Raw genomic sequence first — 19130 nt, 5'->3', positions numbered from 1 at the left:
TTATTGTATACTTTTTAAATGATGTGACACACAATAAGCCAGATGTATTTTTTCTTTATTTTTGGATTTCATGGCATCTGTTACTTTGGAGGAAAGAGTAAGTCTCACTGAAAAGTGTTTAAAAATACTGCAGGCAAAGACAAATCAAATCAAAATCTAATTTTATTTTTATAGCACATTTCAGCAGCAAGGCATTTCAAAGTGCTTTACATCATTACAAACACAAAGTCATGCAACATAGAATCAACAATCAAAACACGACATTAAGTCAAGTTCCATCATGAAATTCGTAACTGGTTACGTTTCAAATATAATCCTAAACAAGTGGGTTTTTAGTCGAGATTCAAAGGAAGTCAGTGTTTCAGCTGTTTTACAGTTTTCTAGAAGTTTGTTCCAGATTTGTGGTGCATAGATGCTGAAAGCTGCTTCTCCTTGTTTGGTTCTGGTTCTGGGGATGCAGAGCAGAACCAGAACCTGAAGACCTGAGAGTTCTGGAAGGTTGATACAGCAGATCTTTAATGTATTGTGGTGCTAAGCCGTTCAGTGATTTGTAAACTAACAACAGTATTTTAAAGTCTATTCTTTGAGCTACAGGGAGCCAGTGGAGAGACTTTAAAACTGGTGTTATGTTCTCTATCTTCCTGGTTTTAGTCAGAACGCCAGCAGCAGCATTCTGGATCAGCTGCAGCTGTTTGATTGATTTGTTGGACAGACCTGTGAAGACGCTGTTGCAATAATCAATACGACTGAAGATGAACGCATGGATGAGTTTCTCTAGATCTGGCTGAGACATTAGTCCTTTAATCCTGGAAATGTTCTTCAGGTGATAGAAGGCCGACTTTGTAACTGTCTTTATGTGGCTCTGGAGGTTCAGGTCAGAGTCCATCACTACTCCCAGGTTTCGGGCTGATCGCTGGTTTTCAGTTGTATTAACTGAAGCTGTGCATTGACTCTAAATCTATAACTCTAGATCTATAACTCTAGATCGTTCCTCTTTAGGTCCAAAAATAATAACTTCAGTTTTGTTTCTGTTCAGCTGGAGAAAGTTTTGGCACATCCACACATTTATCTGTTCTAAGCATCTGTTCAGTGATTGGATGGGCTCTGAGTCACCTGGTGACATCGTAATGTAGAGCTGTGTGTCATCTGCATAGTTATGGTAGCTAATATTATTTCCTGTTATAACCTGAGCTAGTGGGAGCATATAAATATTGAATAAGAGGGGTCCTAGGATTGAACCTTGGGGTACCCCACATGTGACCTTTGACCTCTTTGATGAGAAGTTTTCAATTGAAACAAAGAAATCCCTGTTCTTTATGTAGGATTCAAACCAGTTAAGCACTGGACCGGAGAGTCCGACCCAACTCTCCAGTCGATTCAGTAATATATCATGGTCAACACTGAGGTCCAACAGAACCAGCACTGTGGTTCTGCCACAGTCCGTATTTATATGGATGTCATTGAACACTTTTACGAGGGCGGTCTCTGTGCTGTGGTGAGCACGAAAACCAGACTGGAAGGAGTCAAAGAGGTTGGTTATAGTTAGGAAGCTAGTTAATTGTTTAAACAACTTTTTCAATAACTTTGCTGATGAATGGGAGGTCAAAGGTCGGCCTGTAATTCTGCATTAGTGATTTGTCCAGATTGTTCTTTTTTATCAGTGGTTTGATTACTGTTGTTTTCAAAGCCTGGGGGAAAACGCCTGATGAGAGCAATGAGTTTACTATTTGGATCAGATCAGCAGCAATAACAGGCAGGACTTTCTTAAAGAAATGTGAGGGTAAAACATCCAGACAGCAGGAACTGGAGCTTAGTTGACTTATAATTTCCAGTAGGGTTTTATAATTGAGTAGTTGAAATTGGGTCATTTTTCCTGTATTTGTTTTGTTTGGGCTCAGCATTGGTACTGATTTTATAGTGGATGTACAGATTAATCCTCTGATTTTTTTGAATTTTCTCTGAAAAGAAGCTGGAAAACTGGTTGCAGGCGTCAATACATTGGAATTCAGGTGGTAACATCACAGGAGGGTTTTTGATTCTGTCAACTGTTGCAAATAAAGCTTGAGCATTGTTAATGTTTTTGTTTATGACATCTGCAAAGAAAGCCTCTCTTGCATGTTTTAGTGTTAAATGATAGTTACGTAGTTTTTCTTTATAGATGTCACAATGAACGTGGAGTTGAGTTTTACGCCATTTTCGTTCTGCCCTACGGCAGAGTTGTCTGGCAGATTGAACTGTTTGTGTATTTCTCCATGGAGATTTCTTCCTACCAGACACAACCTTCACTTTAATGGTGGTGATGGAATCAATGATATCTGAAACTTTAGACTGAAAATCATTTACCAACCAGAGGTGGGGACTCGAGTCACATGACTTGGACTCGAGTCAGACTCGAGTCGTTAAAATCACGACTTGAGACTTGACTTGAAAAAATGCTCAAAGACTCGGACTTGACTTTGACTTTCATGTCATTGACTTGGGACTTGACTCGACTTGAAGCTGTTTACTTGAAAAGACTTGATATTTTTTACTCAAAGTCTTAAAATTTAAAACACATTATTTATAAAGTGGCGTCATTAATTAATGTCACTCATTCCGTATCAATATGCGCAGACCGTCACTATGGTTTTCCTCTCTCCTTATGTATGTATGTGTACGTAGCTGCAGCACAACCAATCAAATTAACAGGATTGGACGTTTAAAAAAACGCGGCAAAGCTGCAGAGCTCAGGGAACGAAATACGAAATAACCGCTTGAATATGCTTCCGCGAGTAATTTCTTTTGGCTACGTAGGTTATGAACTTTCGACTAAAAACCGAACTGCAACTTGTAAAACATGCAAGAAGAGAATATCGGATGGAGATGCCACGACGTCCAACTTTGTCCGGCATTTGAAGCTTCACAAAGATCGGTAGGTGGCACTTTTCTTTTGCTGTAAGATAGTTGACTTTAGCTAACTTCGTGTTAGCATGTGTACTCCGGGTTAAATTGGTGATTATTTACCATAAATCCGGTCCTTCAAATGCCTCCACAAATAATGTGCACCTGTTAGCTCAGGAAGCCGGTGGATAGTGAGCGGGGCTCCGGAACAGAAAGCAGATTCTGGACCTGAACACAGGGAACAGAGTCTCTCTGTCCCATCATGATGATGAGCCGGGTCTAGTATCATCTAAGGATGGTTGGTGTATTTGAAGACATCTACGTTGGGAAATTATATTGACAATATATTGTTTTGACAGGTCAGAGAAAAGAGGAAAAAAACTGCTGTTATGGTTCTTTGTATTGTGCTGTGGAAATGTCAGCATTTTCCTCTTTTTTTATTGAATATCAAGTTTAACAGAACTGGGCAATAAAGTGGTCCAATTTAAAAATGTTTTTTATACTTTGTGTTCAGCTACACATGTTCTATCATTTGAGATAAATACATATTTTAAAACGAACAAATGGTCTATTATTTGAATTTTATGTATAATTGCAAATAAAAAAAAATAAAATAAAAACGACTCGAAATGACTTGAAATTAAAGGTTCCTGACTTGAGACTTGACTTGACTTTTGCCTGTCTTTACTTGAGACTTGACTCGGACTTGAGGACAAAGACTCAAGCCTTTGAGACTTACTTGCGACTTGCAACACAGTGACTTGGTCACACCTCTGCTACCAACTTATCTACATCATTACAGCTTAAGGGTGAGGAAGAGTAGATTTGATGAAATGTTTCTGCTGTGTTTTCAGTGAAAGAACATTTTGTGATAGCAGCTGTTTGTCCAAGTGGGTTAACGGTTAGAGAACAGTTGGTTCTGTGCATCCTGAGGTCAACAGTGATTCCTTGGTTTTCTTGGTGTTCAGACCCAGATTGTTCTTTAAAAACCAGGCTACCAGCTTCAGGACCTTCTTTCTGTATGCTGCCGTATCTCTCTCTGAGATTGGTCACACTACCGTGATGACATCAGCAAATTTGAAGATGAGGTGGCTGTTGTGTTACAGACTGTCATCATAGGTGTAGACATAGTACACAATGACGCTCAGCACATGAACTGATGCTCGGTGTCCAAATGAAGGACAGCTGGGGTCAGGTCTCACAGTCTGGTTGCCTTTCGGTCACCTAGGAAACACAAATTGCCTCCATTAAGGGGGAGTTTCCCTCTACTCTGCAACTTGCTCTGGACTCTGAGCCAGATATTATTTGGTGACTCGCATTTAATCTAACCTTTATTTCCTGAATGCTGAATCAGAGGGTGGAGGCTTTGGGGATGGGATCGCTTTCAGACCCCAGTCTGATCAGATCTTCTTGAAAATGAGTGAATGGGAGGCAGGCTTCAGTCAGCAACTCACTTTATTGGTTATTTGCTTTGGTAGATGGTGATTTCAGCTTGTTCATGCCGTCGGCATGATGATGGTTGTGCATTTTTCAAATCCCATCTGCTTAGTCGTCACCATGTGCAGACTGCTCACCTTTATTTCCATGCACCTACATGACTAGTTCCTTATCGATCTGTCACATGTCATTCTATTACCTTGGTAATTATACATTGCACAGTTTAAATTACCTTCAAAATGATTGTAAAAAATCTCAACTTATTAAAGTGCATCCATTATTTAATAAGCAAATATTACCATCTCCTTGGACACAGTCTTCATAGTTTGGTTCATTGCAGGCTTACTTCTATAAAAGAAAGCAGTAAAAATGCCTAATTATTTGTACTCAAAATCATAGTTGCTCACTTCTGTAAGAGAAAACAATGTCAATACATTCATTTTCCCGCAACTGTTCAAAGTGTTTTTCACATAAACTGGTTCTATTCAACATGAAATCTTTGTCTATGAAGTCATTTCTAATGGATATTGAAGTATAGAGCATAATCTTACTGTTTATAACAGAAACATAGTTGGATGAAAAGAGTGAGACACCTATACTGACAGGAAGTGCCTCCCTAATGCAATTTCCTAAGCAAGAGAATGAAACAAATGTGGGAAGTTGAGGATTGTGGGGAGGCGGAGGAATTTTACTCTATTTCATATTTCAGTGAACTTTATGCAAATTTAACTCTTTACAATATTTGGACATCCAGGCAAACGGCCCAATTCATGTTTTTAACTTCTGATGTCCTACAAGAAGATTCACATGTATATATTTAAAAGATGTGAAAGCAACATTACTGATGAAGTAAATTGAAACTTGAAGTACACACAAAATAAAATAATTTGCATGTAAACAGTGCCATTGGTTTTACTTCATAGGCATGGCGTGCATGGTACACTAAGTATTTAGACAGAAAAACCACAAACAAAATATTAATCATAACACAATTATTTATATATCACAACAATTTTGTATTGGAAAAATCTCCTTGAAATATTTTACCAGAAAATATATTTGCAAAAGCTCGTCTGAACCACCTGTAGAAAAAAGCATAAACCAGAGGATTTAACATAGAATTGGACCATCCTAACCATTTAAATCCTTCAATCATTGCAACTGGTATTGTGAATTTTCCCATACTGTAGAAACCTATAGATGAAAAGTAAGGAGTCCAACACATGAGGAAGACTCCCATCACTACAGTCAGAGTTTTGTTGGCCTTATTCTCCATCTTACTGAGAGCTGCTTCAGACTTCATCGTGTTCTGGATGCGCCTCGCCTGCTTCTTCGCCACCACCAGAATTCTTAGATAGATTGTGAAAATTATAATAGCTGGAATATAAAAGGCAAAAACAGATCCACTCATGGATTCCTTTGTAGCTACAAATATCATGCACCTCCCACTAGGAATCTTATTTCCTATTTCACGAACTGTGATGATAATAGAAAGTAGAGCAGAGAAAGTCCAACTTACCAAAATCATGGTCAGAACAAAACAGACATTAATTTTACTTCTATATGTCAGTGGATGACACACTGCAAAATATCTGTCAATTGATATACAAGATAAGTTTAAAATAGATGATGCACACAGTAAAATATCAAACAGGCCTCGCATTTTGCAGAGTAAATAACTTGAATTCCAGCATGAGCTCAGAGACAATATTGTGCTGAAAGGTAAAACTAAAGCCCCAACCAGCAGGTCAGTCACAGCCAGAGAGAGGATGAGGTAGTTTGTTGGAGTGTGGAGCTGCTTGAAGTAAACGACAGAGATGATCACAAGAAGATTTCCACATATTATCAGAATTGACAAAGAAACAGCAACAACATTTAAAGCATAAGAGGTCACAGTCTGTCCATTACAGAGATTCTGGCCTTCTACCATATCATTACTGCTGTTAACATATAAATCATTGGCCATCATCTTTGTAATTTTCCCTCTAGCCTTAGTAAATGTGTGAGGTAGAGCGTCCGTCATAACTGAGCAACATATTCGTGTTAGATACATTTCAGCATCATGAGTTCATTGGCTGAACTGGTTTGTGTCTTTTGTATCCACAGTGAGATGTTCCCTGGTGTCCTGTAAGGCACCTGATCTGCATTTCAGTGTTAGTGCTGCTGGGCTTCTAGTTTTACCTGTTTGCATTTTTGGAAGGAAAAATAAAAAGTCCACTTGATTAAAATGTATTAGAACTTATAACTAAATAAATGCCACATTGTGTATGACTGTTGAAGCGTGACTCAGTCTTTCTACTTTGACAGTAAAAGCCATTGAGCTCTCTGACTTTATAAAAATATTGAACTTAAGACTAACAGAATTAATTGATTTTAATGCCTTAAGAAATAAAACTTATTTTACACAATGTTAAGGTTAAGTCCAGTCCTCAAGAGCTACCATCCTGCTAATGTTAGAGCATCACCGCTCCAACACAAGAAAAGCAAACCGCTGATATTTGATATGAGCAGTCAGATGCTTATGAAGATGCCTGGTAAATTTATTAATTTGACTTGGGTTTGTTGGAAAAGAGATCAATCTAAAAGTTCTGGGATGATAGCTCTTGAACACTGAACTCCGTCTCCTCTCCTTTACACACAAGAACAACCAAAACTAAAGTTGCGGGATGTGAGGACCAAAAGCCAATATCTTGTGAGAATCCCTTTACTTTCATTTACTTGTTCTGTTACAAAAGCAAACCTTTCTTTTGTTGTTTTTACTTTTGTGTAATGTTTTAATATTACCATAAACTTTACTGTGGATATTCCTAAGTTTTTCAAGTGTGCAACTGAAAGGATTATGCAGGGAACAACATAACGGTGACAATTCTAACATACTATATATACAGTATATATATATATTTTTTAAGAAAGTGGGAACAACAAGAACAAAGACATACACAACAAAATTGTTAGACCTTTACAACTTTGATGCTGAAGTTAAAAATATTGCATATAAATAATTTCTGTTTAACGTCATTTCTACTATAGCTACAATGTGCATGTTGTTCAAAAAATGTGGACAGAGATAAACAATCTACTGACATACATCAGATCATATCAACATAGTTATTTATATATCACAATAATTTTGTATTGGAAAAATCTCCCTGAAATATTTGACCAGAAATGATCATAGTAAAAGCTCGTCTGAACCACCTGTAGAAAAAAGCATAAACCAGAGGATTTAACATAGAATTGGACCATCCTAACCATTTAAATCCTTCAATGGCTGCAACTGGTATTGTGAATTTTTTCAAACTGTAAAAACCTATGGATAGAAAGTACGGAGTCCAACACATGAGGAAGACTCCCATCACTATAGCCAGAGTTATGTTGGCCTTATTCTCCGTTTTACTGAGAGCTGCTTCAGACTTCAGAGTGTTCTGGATTTGTCTCGCCTGCTTCTTTGCCACCATCAAAATCTTAAAGTAGATAGTTAAAATTATAACAGTTGGAATGTAAAATGTAAAAATTGGTCCAGGGCTTGATTCCTTTGTAGCTATAAATATCCTGCACCTCCAGGTGGGATTCACTTTACCTATCCCACGGACTGTGATGCTTATAGCAAGTAGAGCTGATAGAGTCCAACTCACCAGGATCATGGTCACAGTAACACAAGCATTCACTTTACTTCTATATGCTAGTGGATGACACACTGCATAATATCTGTCAATGGATATACAGCACAAGTTTAAAATGGATGATGTACATAGTAAGATATCAAACATATCTCTCATTTTACACAGCAAATAACTTGAATTCCAGCATGAGCTCAGAGACAATATTGTGCTGAAAGGTAAAACTAAACTGCCAAGAAGCAGGTCAGTCACAGCCAGAGAGAGGATGAGGTAGTTTGTTGGAGTGTGGAGCTGCTTGAAGTAAACGACAGAGATGATCACAAGAAGATTTCCACATATTATCAGAATTGACAAAGAAACGGCAACAACATTTAAAGCATAAGAGGTCACAGTCTGTCCATCCAGCTCTGCTGATTCGTTACAGACACGCTGATCTTCAACCATGTCATCGGTCCTGTTGAAATATAATCAGTAATGAAAAAACAAATGCACTTGTTTTCAGATTTTAGTCCTGTGTGTGTTTCATCCTAAGCTTAGCTGTAAGTGTGAAGACCAGTGTTTTTTACTCTGGTCCTGACCAAGCAGCATGTTTTTAGATTTATCGTTTCATCTCCATGTGTTCATTGGCTCAACTTGTGCCTTTGGTTTCCACGGTGACATGTTCCCTGCTGTCTCTGACAGGACTAATTTACATTTTAGTGCTGATAGAGTTGTGTGTTTACTTTGGATCTTCTTTGCCCTTTAGATCTTACAAAGAAATACATAACCATGATGCATTAACATTTCAGTTATTTAGAGTAGATAAAGGGGTACACAGCAAAATAACAGAATGTTTCTAAAAAAGAATTGTTCTTGCAGCAAAGTAGTGCTTTCGAACAATAATTTTTGCATTTTCTTAATATTCTACTAGAGCGGTGCCACCAGCAAGCTTACACTCCGGATATGACGGCTGTACTCCTTTCTGGTCCAAAGTTAAGGGCCAAAAGGTTTGATTTTGGGGCCTAAAAAAACTGGGGACACACAGAGCACCGATCCTGTGCCAGTATCCTAAAGCTAATCTCTGAGCAGTATGTCTGGGTTCCTGCTTCTGAGCTGGTCGTTATTTCATTTTTTAAATAATTAAGGCTAATTCTTATTTGCTAACCGTTGTTAACCATGACTTCTTTAATTTACCCTTAAATCTCCAGAAGTCAATTTATGAATGAAGTTTGGGGGTCATTTATTGGCTTACAATGTCAACATTTATTTTCAGGGCGTGCCGTGGTGGCGTAGCGGTTAGCGTGACCCATATTTGGAGGCCTTGAGTCCTCGAAGCGGCCGTCGCGGGTTCAACTCCGGGACCCGACGATATTTGCCACATGTCTTCCCCCCTCTCCTTCCCCGTTTCCTGTCAGCCTACTGTTGTACAAGGGACACTAGAGCCCACAAAAAAGATCCCCTGGAGGGGAAAAAAAAGAAGAAAAAAATTATTTTCAGCAAATTTAAAGACAATAACATCAAGGAGGCTGACAAATGACAATGGAATACATACAAAGTAGTATGTGACAAAGTAGAAACAGAAACATCCTTTATTGGCCAACAATGTATCATTTTCTCAATATCTTGATAAATTAATGCATATTTTAGTGGAATTATGAAACAATTCATCTTTCAGCCGTTGTAAAAGCAGCTGCATATACAGTGTAAGTAATTCTAAATATCTAGTTCCAGTTAAGGAAGACGACCACACCAAAGAAACCTCACACAGCCTTCACAGCCCAGTCACATGGAGGGAAAAAATAACATTTTAAGAACAGTACCTAGAGATATGATTGCTTGGGAAGCAGACACAACTGCTTCTGTAGAAATATGAATAACAAAGATCATTAATTACTACAGTGAGATGGCTTAACCCTTTTATGACCTACCTTTCAAATCTCTGCCTGGATACGTTTGCTTATTTTAATTGTACGTAGTTCTTCGAATGTCCTGCATGAAAATATATATGCCCATTTATCCATAACAACTGGAACTTTCAATAGCTAGCAAGTTATTTACCGTCTATTAAGGGTGCCTCTCAGATCAGAAAGATAAACGGCAAAAATGTGCCTGGTCTGATGGTTCCATCTGCCTCCAATAATATTGAGGAACATTATTTCGAGATACTTTTCCAGAATTCTGGAAGAGAAAACTCAAGGTGCACATCCCGTATTGAAAAGGTAAGCCACATCGCTCGTTAATCTAGAGGTACGATAGTTTGTGCTTTGAACAGGGGCAGACATATGCCAAACATCCTAATACCCATGGTGTTTATGGAGTTTGACAATGAACCTGCCCCCATGGTTCCTGCTACATCGAATTAAGCAGGGAAACATTTCTACTTTTCCAGTATTCTGGAAGGAAAGTCCAAAAGGAAAATTTGGAGTTAATGGAGAAAAGCTACATAGACCATTTGGAAAAGGTAAGCTGTATTGCTCATTAGTCTAGAGATATGATTGTTTGCCTTGTGAACATGGACAGCCCTTCTTTACGCTCCTTTGTGCAAAGCAAATAATGACCCTGCCAGACGGTGTGCAAAATAATAAAACATAATTTAAAGAAGCTTTGAGGCAGATACATTTTCTTCGAATCATTCGAGGAATCGTTACAGTGCTAATTAAAACGTTTACGCGAATGTTAGCGGCTAGGCTCTTGTGTCTGACCCGCTCAGAGGTTTGCTCAATGAGTTCCTGCGCTGGAATGACTGTTGCAAAGTCCTGCACTCTCCAAAATCAGCCAATCAGAAGAAAAGTGGAAAGTAGGACTAGTGGTGTCTCCACTGCTATAAGACGTGTCTTCTTGTCTCGCAAATCGCTGAGTACAAGATGAACAAAACATTCAGGTATGCTCAGATCTACCTGGACACGGAGCAGTTTTAGATTGATGAATTCAATACCTTTTATGACTTTTCAAGGACCTGTGGGAACCCTGACCAATTTAGTTTAGAGACCAGGGAGCAGACGACCCAGTTTATAAAATTGAGCGGTCAGTTTTATAAACACCTTTGTTGTTGTCGTCCGGTGTGGATTCAGGGATTTCCTCTCTCACTTTCTGTATGTGCCAGGTTAATTCTAGAGTAGATGGGCTGGCAGGGCAAAGTAACCCCATTGCAAGCAAAATAAAAACAGGACAACATAATAAAAATATTTTAAAATGTCAATTTTTAATGCCACAAGCAAATTAACATACATTTAATAAAGTTATCGTTTTTGTCAACTGCACTTTTTGATTTCCCCTTCAGGATTGCAAGTATCCAGGGTAATATGAGGGCATGAGTGGGAAGCCCAATGCTGCTACTTGGCCCTAGTTTGTACAAATGGGCTGTGCATATGAGTTGCATATGAGAGACGATGATGAGCTGCTGAAGCTCTTTGAGGCTCCAAACGAAGAGCTCAAGAGAGTAGGGAAAGAATGGATAAGTTAATTTTCATATGGAAAAAATATGTTAAAAATTTTGGTTTTCTTCTCTTTTTTTTCCAATAATATTTCTGAAGACTGTTCACAAAGTTAGTGTTTCTGTTTTAATAAATGTTATAAATGTATTAACGTTTAACAATTGAACATACAAATTCATCTGAACATTTTAAATAGTTGATAAAAAGAAAAGTTTTAAATAAAACCAGATTAGAAAACATCAAGAATATTTAAAGGGGCAGTATTATGTGCTTTCCAGCCACATATCATTTTATAGCACAATCAAGTAAATATGTCACCTTCATTTGTTATAGAATTGCTGTATGTATAAAACATGACTCAAAAGAAAATTGACTTTGTAATTTAACCCCTTAAAATTGGACCTCTGTCCGTTTAAGAAGTTCCTGTTTGACTTCATCACTGCCCACTTCCGGTCTACGTCCAACGTTGTCCTTCGTAGGACGCAGGCCCTGAATTTTGACACAGCTTTTGTGTGATTGAGATATTGTAGTCCCAGATGTTTAAATGAATTATCTGGCATCTTCCTTGCTTAAACCAACTCAAAAATGTACTGAGAACCTATGTTTTGATCTGTGTTCCTTTCTCCTTGGTTTAAACTTTCTTTTGATTTTTAGACCAGCTTCTTTGTGTTAATCATTTACCTCCATTCATCCTGCTCACTTCCACAGCTGTTTCCAATCACCTGATTACCACAACTGCATTTCTGTCATTTTCCACTTTTGATTTTCATTTGTTTTAACAATTTCCTTGATGTTTTCTTTCTTTTTTTTGTCTTGCCATATTCTGTCAATTTTTATTGTTTTTTTATTATTTCTTTCAAGGCGTTGGCATAGACAATAATTCAGAAAACTGTATGAAGTTTCTTTGAAACTTCTGAATGAACATTAAGAACAGAGTTAAGACAAGGAAAAAGGATATGGTTATAAGAATGTATTACAATAACATAAAAATAGATCTGGCAGGCCTCACTAATTAACACTAATTCACTAACAGAGACTTGCTATTTGTTTTATTAGCCCAATTCACAAGGTGAACCACAACACAAATCAATAAAACAGACTGATGTTTTCAAGGCGGCTCTATTTGTGTTAACTACAATGAATTTCTGCTTAAAGCTAACAAAAATAAATGTATTTGTTAAATGAGCAAAATACACTGTTCAAACAATTAGATATAGAAATGTGAGCCCAATGAAGTGTTTTAAACCCTGCCTAAATGTTATCGTTATAAGCAACTTTTAATCTGACAATCATTGTAATGCACATTTCAATTTAATAATAATTCAGCGATGAGGCATTAAGTGCCAAAAGTATTTGAAACTATTCAGGTAGTGTAGGTTTTAATGACCTACACCGATCCCAACTTTCCAAAAGAAAGAAAAAGAGGAAAGTTTCAACTGGGATTTAAATGGGCTGTCAAAATATATGATAGATAACAGTTTCATTGTTACAAATCAAAATCAAAAATATAATCACTTCTAATTTTTTCGAATTTGTAATATTTCACAGTTGAAAGTAATGAAAGTCAGCAAGATGTATCTTGTAACATTAGAATATTCTACCATGTTAAACTAAAACATTGTGAACAATAAAGAGATAACATGTTAAATTGCACCTCAGCACATAGAATCAAAATGTGTCACAAAGTTGCATTGGAAAAATCTCCTTGAAATAATTGACCAAAGATGATCATTTTAAAGGCCCGTCTGAACCACCTGTAAAAGAAAGCATAAACTAATGGATTTAACATGGAATTGGACCATCCTAACCATTTAAATGCTTCCATAACAGCAACAGGTATTGTGAATTTTCCTATACTGTATAAACCTAGAGATAAAAAGAAAGGAGTCCAACACATGAGGAAGACTCCCATCACTACAGTCAGAGTTATGTTGGCCTTTTTCTCCATCTTACTGAGAGCTGCTTCAGACTTCATCGTGTTCTGGATGCGCCTCGCCTGCTTCTTTGCCACCATCAAAATCCTCAAGTAGATTGTTAAAATTATAATAGCTGGAATGTAGAATTCAAAAAATGGTCCAGGACTGGTTTCCTTTGTAGCTATAAATATAGCACACCTTCGGTTGAGATTTCCTTGAGTTAACCCACGTCCAGTGATGCTTATAGCGAGTAGAGCTGAAAGAGCCCAGCTCACCAGGATCATGGCCAGAATTACACGAACATTCATTTTACTTCTATATGTCAGAGGATGACACACTGCATAATATCGGTCAATGGATATACAGCACAAATTTAAAATAGATGATGCACACAGTAAGATATCAAACAGGCCTCGCATTTTGCAGAGTAAATAACTTGAATTCCAGCATGAGCTCAGAGACAATATTGTGCTGAAAGGTAAAACTAAAGCCCCAACCAGCAGGTCAGTCACAGCCAGAGAGAGGATGAGGTAGTTTGTTGGAGTGTGGAGCTGCTTGAAGTAAACGACAGAGATGATCACAAGAAGATTTCCACATATTATCAGAATCGACCAAGTAACCACAAAAGCATTTAGTATATAAGAGGTCACAGTCTGTCCATCCACCTCTGCTGACTCATTACAGAGGCGTTGATCTTCAACCATGTCCTGTTGAAAAAAAAAAAATCTTTGAACAAAATCTTGCTTGCTTTTGTGGAGCTGTGGAGATGGCAGATATTTAAATGCTCTGTGCTTTACTGTAAGTTTCACACAAAGCTGCATGTTGTGTTCTCCATGACTGAAAAGCACACTTTATCCTAGATCTATTATTCCATGTTCATGTGTTCATTGGCTTAACAAGTTAGTGGGTGTAGCCAAGAGCCATGTATGGTAGAACCGATTAGTGCTGAAGGCAGTGTAGAGTTATGCTAGCTTGACTTTGATAACCTTTACCTGTCATGTTTGTTAAACCCACTTGGGGACAAATTTGCAGTTCAAACTAAGTATGTATTCACACTGCATTAGTTCAGATTTTTTTGAGTGGTCGTTCACATGTCCAAATAAATGTGACTTGTATGTGATCTCCTGTGTGTTGTACTGACGGTCATAAAAAAAATCAGATACATGTCGCATAAGGTAAAAAAAAAAAAAATCTGATTTGGTGTCTTAAGTAACATATAAAATATAAGTCTAAGTCATATAGTTTAATTAGACTTGAGAGATTAAAGTGCTGCAAAGGCCTATTATAACATGATTTCTGCATGAAAATAGAAACTTGGGGGCCAAGCCTTATATGAAAACTCACCAAGCTTTGCTCAAAATTGTCCCCTGACTGAAATAACAGGTTTATAATGGAATCAAAAAGGAGCCTGGAAAAACCTCTGTACAACGCTCCTTACACTGAGGGAGGCCGTACCTCACATTGTAGACATGAAATTTGGTACATAAATTCCCATATAGGGAACATTTTTGTCTTTCTTTTCATCTAACTGTTGCTTGTTCCACCTTTAAGTCTTTGGATGCTGCGTGTCTGTTTCTGTGCCACAAACAAAATCTTAAGATAGATACAAAGCATTATGAATCACATTGCAGTGTGGAATATGAAATATGAAACACATCTGGTTGGAGGTGACACCTCTGGAACCTGTTGATGGAGGAAAAATATCCCAACTTCAGAAGATGTGGCTTTAACTAAGCAGAGCTCTTTGGTTCCTATCAGTCTGCAATTTCTCATACTGAGGTTGTCAAACCAAATTTCAGATCTACCATCACTGATTGATTCCTGCTGCCTCAAGGTTTGCAACCAGCTTCTGACTATGAGAAACCAGCAACCTCCCCCGGGTATCAGAATCTCACTGAAGAAAAAACTGCATTAGGTTTTCTATCACTTTAATATGCAAAGTTGCATTAAAAGTCCATTAAAAGTGCCAACTTTGCATTATTTGGTACACTTTAATGCAAAGTTGGTGCTTTTAATGGACTTTTAATGCAACTTTTAAAGCAACTTTGCATTAAAAGTGTCATTATTTACCTCTGTACTCCTTTTGCTGCAGGTTTCATCTGCGGGGTTCTATGCTGGCTCAGGAAAATACCCGCACGTCTTTGACTCCCAACTTTCTAGCATTCTCCAAAGACGATTAAGTAAAATTCATTCATCCCTTCATCTCCTCATTCCTTCATTCCTTATTCAATAAATCTGATTAATTAAATGAGATAATTCATTCAATTAATAATATAAATTACAGGAATGGTATTGGCTCGAAGCATAAACAAACAGAAAATATGTAAGGGTTAATTTTCAACCTTGCACGTTTTTTCCAGCAGCCTCCTTTGTCTTCCATTTTTCTGTTTTCCTCAACCCAGGAGCAAAAATGGCTTTTTTACCAGGAGGGCAGCCTTTGCTTCAGCAATCTCCCCTTCCTTCTCTTTTAGCTCCTCAGAGAGCTTATGACTGATTACGTGCAAATTGGCGTTCAATTTCAACTTTTGACGCATCCAGCTCTTCTTTATACTTAGTTTAAAAAGAGCGTACGGTTGACTTCGTCCAATTCCTTCTGTGGCATGTTCTTCTCTGCCTGGAGGAATTTGGCTCTCTTACCAATCCTTATCTCAACCTCAGCATGACAATATCCAGGGGTGAAAGTAGTTTTACATTCTTGGCAGTACTATGACAAAAGTGTGTGTATATATAATCAATATTAACACTAAATAAGAGTCTAAAATAAATAGCATGTTTGATAGAGGAAAAACCTCTCAGACTCTGAGCTCAAAGCCAGATGCCAGAGAAGACCAAACTATTTTTTTTTCTAAATGATAGACAATTTAATTTCACATAATTATCGCGGTAGAAGCCATTTGTTTGTTAAAACTTAATGAAATACATTTGTCCTACTTGATGTTTGTTGTGAATGACGTAAACTCACAAACAAACGAGAGAATCAGTCCAGGTTTGTCGTTTATTGAACGTTCAGAAACTACAGCGGCTGTAATGAGCCACAGCAAAGGTAAACAAAGGTAAAATAACCTGAACAGGTGATCAACTCAAAACCACTCCTACCTTTTTACTTTCTATCTCTCTGTCGTTTAAGTACACCCGTTGCCGTGGCAACCGCCTGCGCCCCATAAACCGAGCAGAGATTACGTTAAAAACATAACATTCAGTCCGTTACGATGTCAAGTTTCCAGGCTTGATATTTATTTCTCGATTATTAATCAGCCTCTCATGAACACAGCGGTGGTTGAGTAGGTCACTTAAATCCTTGCTCTGCTAGTCAGTCAGTCTTTGAGTCCCTTAATTATTTTGGTAATGGAGCCGAAACTCACAGAATTGCACAGCACCTAGTTGAAACAATAATTACTGAGATTATTATTGTTGTTGAGTTATTAATTTGAACACGTTTCGTTGATTTTTTATTTTTAAAAATTCTTTAATAAAGTTACAAACATTTTGGATATTAGTGAATATTTTGATGAGCGAGCCAGAAGAGGAAGTGCTGGTCTCAGCATCCTGGCAGCTTCAGTTTGTCACCTACTGCCGAGATCGACTCAAATCTCCTGCTGTAGCATAACATGAACAGTTCAGAAACAATATGAAATGAGGAAAAAAGCTATTTACTATCTGATTAAGTCGTGTTTGAAATTCAGGAGATGAAAAGCCGCTTTGCTGACATGGATGAGCATCTGTCAGGAGAATGGGTGATGGGACATTCCCACTGTCAAAGACGTGGAATACCTTAACTACAAAGATGAGCTTTGCGACCTCCAAGTTGATTCTCTATCCAAAAAAAGATTTCCAAGAAAATGGACAGAAAAGGTTTTGGGCTGCTAAAGGACCAATCCTTCCACCTAGACTGGCCTAACACTCACTGATGGAAGGTCTTCTTCCATCCAGCAACACTGACCCGGCTGAGAACCTTGTGTCAATAAAAACGCAGGTTCTCTAGATTTTAACTGCCCCAGAAAATGGCATTGGATAAGTGATAAGTGATTTGAGTAGAAAATGATTCATTTCTTTTCATGGGAAAGAAAATAAAGGGACATTATTTATTTATTTTTTAACTAAATCTGTTGAGACAGAGTTAAATTTGAACATCTCAAATTAAAGCTTTTGGTTTCTATTAAAAATATGTTTCTATGATACAGTAAAGTTGCTTTAACTCAGTATGGCAAACTTAATGGTTTGTCTTCTGATGCAAAGACATAATGCAACCTAACACCTTTTGTCATTAAAGGTGTAAATGACTGCAGAGTCTTCAGTCCCTGAGCTGCGCTGGTGCTGCACAGAGCTTTTCTTCTCCCCAAGGTCTGTATTAGGTGTCCAAGCCAACTGCCTCAATGCAATTATGTCCTATTTACAAAGTTTCCAATAAAGTTAGAAAATAAACAAGGAATACTTGGGTTAGACAGACGGTGTTCTTTTTTGTGATTGAGACAGACGACTTTGTTGGTGTTGAGGTTTCCTGTTTTCTATATCCAATCAGTAAGGGTTATCCAATTTTCCTCACTACTGTGAAAAGTCACAACAATTGTGCTTACAATATGCAGATTGACTTCAATATCAGTCCAGCATTTCAATCAACCTTAATCAGGATTATTCTCTGCTTAGAAAATTGGCTATTTTAGCCATCCGAGGCCAAAGCAAATAAATGCATCATTAAAAATTTATTTTACACATAGCTCTCAAGTAATCAAAATCTTTCCACACTTAGTTGACAAATGTGAAAATATAGAACACAATAAAGCTTTCAGAGGCATTCCATTGAATAGTTCCACTTTGGCTACAGCGATAATCCCTGTCTAATCTGTGTCAGGCTGTAAAAGAACCAGGATCCAGTCTGCACCTCAGAGTTAACGCTTCATGATCAGGTCACGACTCCTTGCTACAGAAAACACAGTGAGGCGGAGAGGAAGCGTGTCATAGATTTAAGTTGTACAAGTCACACTTATTTGTATCGCACATTTCAGCAACAAAAAAGGAAACATTACAGTAGCATAATAAATTAGTGAACAAATAATGAAAACTTGTAATCCACAACAGAATTAATCTATGTTCCAGCTATTATCAAAAGCAACAGGTAGATTTTTTTTTTTTTTTAGCCTTGATTTATAGAAACTCAGTGTTTCAGCATCTTTGCAGTTTTCTGGAAGCTTGTTCTAATTTAGAGGAGCATGGAAGCTGAATGCTGCTTCTCCATGTTTGTTTTCTGAATCTCGGGATGCAGAGTAAACCAGAACCAGAAGACCTGAAGAGTCTTTTGGTTCTGGTCAGGAAGGCTAAGCAGTTCAGTGATTTATATCAATCAATCAATTTTATTTATATAGCACATTTCTGGAACAAGGCAGTTCAAAGTGCCTTAGATCATAAAAACTATATACAGTCACAAATTGATGGATGACTGTATTGTCACCAGTCAGTATATGGAAGGTGACAATGTCATCAAAATGTAGTGATTTGCCATCACTAGATGACAAAATGCCATCAACAGTATTATCAGTACACATCAAATATGTTGATCAGTGTTATTATGGTTCAAGGTCAACTTGGACCATAACAATGATGCCTTTAAATCAAGGGATTTAAGCCTTGATTTAAAGGCCCTCAGTGTTTCAGCTGTTTTTAGTTTTCTGAAGGTTTGTTCTAGATTTGTGGTGCATAGAAGCTGATGCTGCTCTCGTGCTCTTCAGCAGTAGTTCTATAATGCATATTGGTGCCAAGTGATTTATAAACTGACAGTATTTTAAAGTCCATTCTCTGCCAGCGCAGGGCCGATGTGATCTATCTCCCTGATTTTAGACTCAAGTCTTTGGGTTCATCAGAGATGGAAA

At 37.6% G+C, this 19130-nt stretch overlaps 3 protein-coding genes across 3 annotated transcripts; all 3 read right to left on the bottom strand.

The window, feature by feature from the left end:
- Positions 1-5320: 5320 nt before the first annotated feature.
- Positions 5321-6247, bottom strand: LOC114158860 (trace amine-associated receptor 1-like). The gene has a single exon (XM_028040750.1). It carries the CDS (start codon positions 6245-6247, stop codon positions 5321-5323), a length of 927 nt encoding a protein of 308 aa, XP_027896551.1.
- A 1189-nt stretch (positions 6248-7436) lies between these two features.
- LOC114158859 (trace amine-associated receptor 1-like) lies at positions 7437-8381 on the bottom strand. Its single transcript, XM_028040749.1, has one exon. The coding sequence runs from the start codon at positions 8379-8381 to the stop codon at positions 7437-7439; it is 945 nt and encodes a 314-aa protein (XP_027896550.1).
- A 4554-nt stretch (positions 8382-12935) lies between these two features.
- On the bottom strand, positions 12936-13970 carry LOC114159111 (trace amine-associated receptor 1-like). The gene has a single exon (XM_028041212.1). The coding sequence runs from the start codon at positions 13968-13970 to the stop codon at positions 13029-13031; it is 942 nt and encodes a 313-aa protein (XP_027897013.1). The 3' UTR covers positions 12936-13028.
- Between the last annotated feature and the right edge of the window lie 5160 nt (positions 13971-19130).

The sequence above is a fragment of the Xiphophorus couchianus genome, chromosome 15, assembly GCF_001444195.1.
Source record: "Xiphophorus couchianus chromosome 15, X_couchianus-1.0, whole genome shotgun sequence".
Classification (NCBI taxonomy): Eukaryota; Metazoa; Chordata; class Actinopteri; order Cyprinodontiformes; family Poeciliidae; genus Xiphophorus; species Xiphophorus couchianus.
Note: the sequence above shows the minus strand (reverse complement) of the source record. Positions and strands in the feature narration are given on the sequence as shown.